General features: G+C 41.4%; 1 protein-coding gene across 1 annotated transcript in view; it reads left to right on the plus strand.

Moving 5' to 3' along the window:
- Positions 1–4,803: 4,803 nt before the first annotated feature.
- Positions 4,804–6,889, plus strand: part of LOC113223394 (CD99 antigen-like) — a 30,666-nt gene continuing 28,580 nt past the window's right edge. Inside the window, exon 1 of the mRNA XM_031935001.1 lies at positions 4,804–4,892. Within this exon, the coding sequence (XP_031790861.1) occupies positions 4,804–4,892 (89 nt within the window). The remainder of the gene's footprint in view (positions 4,893–6,889) is intronic.

Below are 6,889 nucleotides of genomic sequence, written 5' to 3' on the forward strand. Positions count from 1 at the left end.
TTTGGGAGGCCGAGACGGGCGGATCACGAGGTCAGGAGATCGAGACCATCCTGGCTAACACGGTGAAACCCCGTCTCTACTAAAAATACAAAAAACTAGCCGGGCGAGGTGGCGGGCGCCTGTAGTCCCAGCTACTCGGGAGGCTGAGGCAGGAGAATGGCGTAAACCCGGGAGGCGGAGCTTGCAGTGAGCTGAGATCTGGCCACTGCACTCCAGCTCGGGCGACAGAGCAAGACTCCAAGACTCCGTCTCAAAAAAAAAAAATAAATAAATAAAAATAAAAAAGAAATCCTCTTATGTCGCCAAGTCAGCCCCATTACTAAATGGAAACAGTGTAAGTCTTTTTACATCTTCACCCACTATTCCTAGCTGACTCAAGACCGTGTTACTACAACGCTTATTTAAGAGAAATATTTCTGGTTAGAAATGGTGTAATAAAGTCCATCTTGAACTCTCCTCTACTTGGAAATCATTTCAAAAAACACAATAGAGGTGAAAAACAGAAACACTAACTTCCTTTTTATGAGAATAAGAGATAGAAGATATTCAGAATCACAAGCAGTGGAAGCCACACAGGGCTGTGAAAAAAGACAGAGAAAATAACCCTGGTTGCAAATTCTAATGTCCAGGAAAAATCAGTTCTCCGTGGAAGGAGAAACCAGAAGTCCAAGACAAATACTTCTTGTTGGCAATAATGAGGAAAGTGTGTTATGGACTCATGGTAAGAGCTCCTCTGCAACCAGTCTAAATTCAACATTAAGAGAAAATGGTGTTGAATGAGAAATCACAGAGACAGCCATATTTGTAGAAAGCATTCATCACTGAGGCAGACCAAAGATGAAACACGAATGCAGGGTGCAGCTGCCTAGCTTTTTGGGTAAAACAAAAAGGTTAAAGATATTACTGGGAATCCTATTCAGTGGAAGGAAGGAAGGAAGGAAGGAAGGAAGGAAGGAAGGAAGGAAGGAAGGAAGGAAGGAAGGAAGGAAGGGGCATGTATTGGAATGAAGTAAAATATTTGTATTCATGATGACATGATCTTGCAAGTAGAAAATTGTCTAGTATCTGCAGAAAAGCTACCAGAATAATAAGTGGATTTAGAAGATCACGGAATACATTGCTCATTTTAAAAATTAAATTAGGCCAGGCATGGTGGCTCACGCCTGTAATCCCAGCACTTTGGGAGGCCGAGGCAGGCAGATCACGAGGTCAGGAGATGGAGACCATTCTGGCTAACATGGTGAAAAAACTCCGTCTCTACTAAAACTACAAAAAATTAGCCGGGCATGGTGGTGGATGCCTGTAATCCCAGCTACTTGGGAGGCTGAGGCAGGAGAATGGCGTGAACCCGGGAGGCAGAGCTTGCAGTGAGCCGAGATGGCACCACTGCACTCCAGCCTGGGCGACATGTTGAGCAAGACTCCATCTCAAAAAAAGAAAGTTAAATTATACTAGTAACAAAAAGTTGGAAAACAAATTATGTTAAATGTCATTTACAATAGCAAGTAGTACTGAGAGACAGATTTAGCAAATCCATGCAACACCTGAACGCTGAAATTTTTTAAATATATATGTTGATGAGAGAAATTTATGAAGACCAATACATAGAGAGATATGTCATCTTTATTATTTGAAAGTATTGGCATTGTTAAGGTGATAATTTCCTCTTACTTGATCTACTGATTCAACGAAATGCCAATCAGTGTTTCATTAGGATTTTTTTTTTTTTTTTTTTTTTTTAGTTTTTGAGACAGAGTCTTGCTCTGTAGCCCAGGCTGGAGTGCAGTGGCCGGATCTCAGCTCACTGCAAACTCCGCCTCCCGGGTTTATGCCATTCTCCTGCCTCAGCCTCCTGAGTTGCTGGGACTACAGGCGCCCGCCACGTCGCCCGGCTAGTTTTTTGTATTTTTAGTAGAGACGGGGTTTCACCGTGTTAGCCGGGATGGTCTCGAACTCCTGACCTCGTGATCCGCCCGTCTCAGCCTCCCAAAGTGCTGGGATTACAGGCTTGAGCCACCGCGCCCGGCAGGATTTTTTTTATATTGACAAGCCAACTCCAAAATTTACCTGCAAATGCCAAGGACCTAGAATAGCAAAGTAATTTAGACAAAGAACAACAAAATTAGAGCACATGTGCTTCTTAAATTCAAGACTTACTAGAAGGCAACAGTATCAATATCATGTGTCACAGGCAGTAGGACAGACAGGGAAAACAATGATATAAAATAGAACCACACATCCATGGTCAATTGACTCAATGTGGAAAGAATAAGCTTTTCAAGAAATGGTGTAAGAATAACTGAGTATTTTTTTAGGAATTAAAAAAAAAATACCCTTTTTCCACACTATTTAGAAGGTTGTATCAAAATGTATCATAGGCCTAAATGAAAAAGCTGAACTATTAAGCATCTAGCTGAAAACACATGAACAACTCTTCTTGAATTTGGTATAGAAAAGATTATTTAGGGCTCAGTGGTGGCTCATGCCTGTAATCCCAGCAATTTGGGAGGCCAAGGCGGGCAGATTACTTGAGGTCAGGAGTTTGAGAACAGTCTGGCAAACAATGATGAAACCCCATCTCTACAAAAAAAATGCAAAAAAAAAAAAAAAAAAATTAGCCTAATCCCAGCTCCTCGGGAGGCTGAGTCAGGAGAATTGCTTGAACCCGGGAGGTGGAGGTTGCCAAAAAAAAAAAAGAAAAGAAAAGATTGTTTAGCTAGGACACAAAAAGCATGAACCATAATATTTTTAAAAATTGATGAAGTGGACTTTATCAAAATTCAAAATTCTCTTTAAACAACATCATTAATAAAAGAAAAGATAAGCCGCACACTGGGAGAAAATATTACATAAAATATATTTATTATATATTCAGAATATATAAACAACTCAATTACAAAAGACAAGCAACCCAATAGACTACTGACAAAATAAATGAACAAATACTTCACAGAACAATAATACACACACACACACACACACACACACACACGAAGCCAATAGGTATATAAACAAAGATCCCCACCATTATCAGTGATCAGAGCAATGCAAATTAAAGACACATGACCATGAGCACAAATAACATTTTCAAGCTTGACAATAACAAGCAATGAATATAAAGCAGCTACAACCCTCCTACATTCTCAGGTGCAAAGTGAAACAACTTTTGAAAAATAGTGCAGCATGTGAACCTAAACATGTAACCAGAAGAAAAAAATAGAAATAGCCTGTAGACAAAGATGTGTTCACAGATACCATGCATTTTTATTCATAATAGCTCAGACAGGTAAATACCTCCATTGTAAAAAAAAAATTAAGCTATTCCACTACGATTATGATTTTTTTTTTTTTTAATTTGCACAGTCTCATTATCCCTGTGTATTTGATTTTCTTCTCTGGGAGCCTGCAGCATTTACCTTGGAAGTGCCCCAAGCAGGTGACTGAGCCAGTTTCACTCACCTTTGGTTGACCTCACCTGGAAATGATGGGGAAATTGTATTTTTCTCACATTCTAAGAACACCTGGTTGACCTATGATGCAATAATAATTATATAGATGGGTTCTCTGCACCAGATAGCTCCTTCCATTGCAAAAACATTGTCATTCATGCATTTTCACCCCCCAGCTAAACCTCACATGAAGGTCTAAGAAAGAACACTAGAATGTGTCAAAAATCACTGATTTCTGAGTTGTGTGTGTTTTTTTTTTAAATGCTAGTGTTTGGTGCCATCTAGTGGGTTCAATGTACTATTTAAGCCACACAAAAAAATCACCATAACAGAGGGAAGAGAGAGGATCCTTTTAAAATAAATGAAATCAAGAATTGCTTTTCAAAAATGCCGGGCTCCGTGGCTCACGCCTGTAATCTTAGCACTTTGGGAGGCTGAGGCGGGTGGATCACCTCAGATCAGGAGTTCAAGAACAGCCTGGTTAACATGGTAAAACCCCATATCCACTGAAAATACAAAACTTAGCCCGGATGGTGGCCGGCGCCCTTAGTCCCAGCTACTGGGGAGGCTGAGGCACGAGAATCGCTTGAACCCGGGAGGTGGAGGTTGGAGTGAGCCGAGATCGCGCCACTGCATCCCAGCCTGGATGAGGGAACGACACTCTGTCTCAAAAAATAAAAAACAAAAAACAAACAAAACAAAAAGCGTGGACTAGGGCTCAAAATTCTGATGCCTGTCTTTTTTTTTTTTAATAATTAAAATGAACTTTTGCTTGATGAATATGGGGGTGATATTCTGTTTTGAGGGTGACAAAAACGTTCGGGGACTAGACGGAGATGATGGTTGTACAATATTATGCATGCTGTGTACTAAATGCCACGGAATTCTGTGCTTGGAAATAGTTAAATGTACGTTAGAATAATAACATTCTAAGAAAATATGAATTTAAAATGGGAGGCATGGTAGATAACATGATTGCCCACACAGAATAGTCTTTAAATCTGCCCAATATAGTCCAACGTTGTTTCTTCAGATGGCTATGCTTTAATTTACCTTGTATTTTACCTGCTATGTCACTTTTCCCCCCACTTTCTCACCTCAGCTATTCAAACAGCCCCCTGCCCAGACTTCTAGCACCCAATCCTGCCTCCCAGGATAAGCGGCATCCTTCCTAAGCCATCCAAGACATGGTGTCACTGCACTTCTGAATGTTCCTGGGTTTTCCCCAACTTTTCCCAGTGGAAAGCCCTGTAAGGGTCTCGATGGAAGTTTAGTAGGGTTAGGGGCTGGCACCAGCTGTCCCCACTGTTGTAAGCCCTCTCATCTCTTCGGGCGACAATTGGGGGGATGGGCGATGGTCTGTGGACCAGCTGTGGGGAGCTACTCCTGCAGTGCAGAACCCACGGATGCAGGGAAGACGTACATCCTTCTTGTACGGAACGGGTGTGCAGAGATGCCTGAAATGGGGAGAAGGCAGAGTGCTGGGAAGCCTCCTGCTTCCATGGAACCAATGCATTCAAAGGTTGTAAGGCACCTTTGAGATTTTCTAGGCTGGCGACCTAGTCCTATGTAGGAGAAAGATGAAGTCTAACAAAGTCAAGTGCTTTTCAGCCACACAATATGTACCTTGATCTAGGGTCAGGTTATTCAGCCTTCTACTGCACCAAGTTTTAGAATACAGTTTTTATTAGGTGGGATTTAATTAATGTCACTGAATGCATTGGTTCCATGGAAGCAGGAGGCTTAAGCTCTAGACCCATGGCTGCTGTAATTATACATAACTCGGGCATTGCCATAAGGGAGCCTTAGGATGGCAGTACGACACTGGTTCCTCAGAACACCCTACATGCAAATTGGCTCTCCCGAGAGCCATTTTTTACTAAGTGATAATCTTGGGAACATGGTCCACCCAAATGCCTCTGCCTGCAGTGGATTTCTGCAGACTTCAGAGAATCTGGGCACCATCAAAGCCAAGCAGTCCCTGGTGTAGTGTCTAATAGGGACTGTGTAATTAGGGTATGTTTTATGTGAGATTCTGTTCAAGAGATGTAAGTACAAGAAAAAGACAGCTTTTCACGGCAGAGATAAGATAATTGAGCTGTCTGGCATAGTGACTCAAAGCCATTGAAGGTTCTAGTCAAATGATTCCTCTGTTTTTGACTTTTTAAATGGCTCTTTCACTGTTATTGCCTCTGGCAACTGCCATTATAATGAAGGAAATTTTGTTCCACTAAAAGGCTACTCCATTTATGGACTCAAGCCAGACCAAAATAACAAAGCTCAATCCCGGTATGTTTGCTGACCATTCCCATTTCCCTCTCTGGCTGTCCAGAAATAGACTCTCTTCCAAGGTATCACTTTTATTTATAGCCAATATGAAGGTCTTGTAGAAAAACATTGACTTCCAAAAACAACAGATGAATGTTATAGCAAGAGTGCAGAGAGAAGGGAACGCTTATACACTGTTGCTGAGAAGTAAATTGTACAACCTCTGTAGGAAGCAGTATGTAGATTTTCCAAAGAAGTAAAAATAGATCTACTCCTTTGACCCAGCAACTCCACTAATGATTATCTGCGCAAAGGAAAATACGTTATCAAAAAAGACGCCTATACTTACATGTTTATTGCACCTCAATTCACATTAGCAAAATCATGGAATGAATCTAAGTGTTCATTGGATGAAGAAAATGTGGTATACACACACCAAGGAGTACTACGCATCTATGAAAAAGAATGAAACTTTATCTTTTGCAGCAACATAAATGGAGCTGCAGGTCAATATCCTAAGTGAAATAACTCAGAAACAGAAAATCAAATACCACATGTTCTCACTTATAAGTGGGAGCTAAAAATGGGTATACATGGACCTATAGAATGGAATAACAGACACTGGATACCTTTAAAAGGGGGAAAGTGGGAGTGGATGAGGGTTGAGAAATGACCTATCTGGTATTATGTTCACTGTTTGGGGGATAGAAGGCCAATTCCCACCACTGGGCAATATATCCGTGTAACAAACCTGCACCCTTATGCCCTGAATCTGTTTTTTCAACATTGACTTCCACGGTCACTATCTGTCTGTGAAATCACTCCTCATCAACCAGGACTTGCATGTCTTTTTGTTTCTCAGGTGAACTGTCACCCCTACAAGTCAGCCTGCAACCAGCCCTGGCCACCACCAGTTTCCCCACACTGAGCTGAATATTGGACATACCCATCTTAGACATTCCAGCCCATTTTGAAATTCCACATCGATTCACCCGACAAAGTCTGAAGTTCCAGGGCAATTTATCTGGAAAAGCTCACCTGGAATCACGTGTCATTTCAACCAACAACTATGGAAGAGGATGTGGCATCAAAACCAAGGGTATCAATTATTTATAAGGGTTGTGTGGTGGTTGGTCCAGGTATCTCTCCTTCACGCCATCACTCCTTTCAAG

The sequence above is a fragment of the Piliocolobus tephrosceles genome, chromosome Y (genome assembly GCF_002776525.5).
Source record: "Piliocolobus tephrosceles isolate RC106 chromosome Y, ASM277652v3, whole genome shotgun sequence".
Taxonomy (NCBI): domain Eukaryota; kingdom Metazoa; phylum Chordata; class Mammalia; order Primates; family Cercopithecidae; genus Piliocolobus; species Piliocolobus tephrosceles.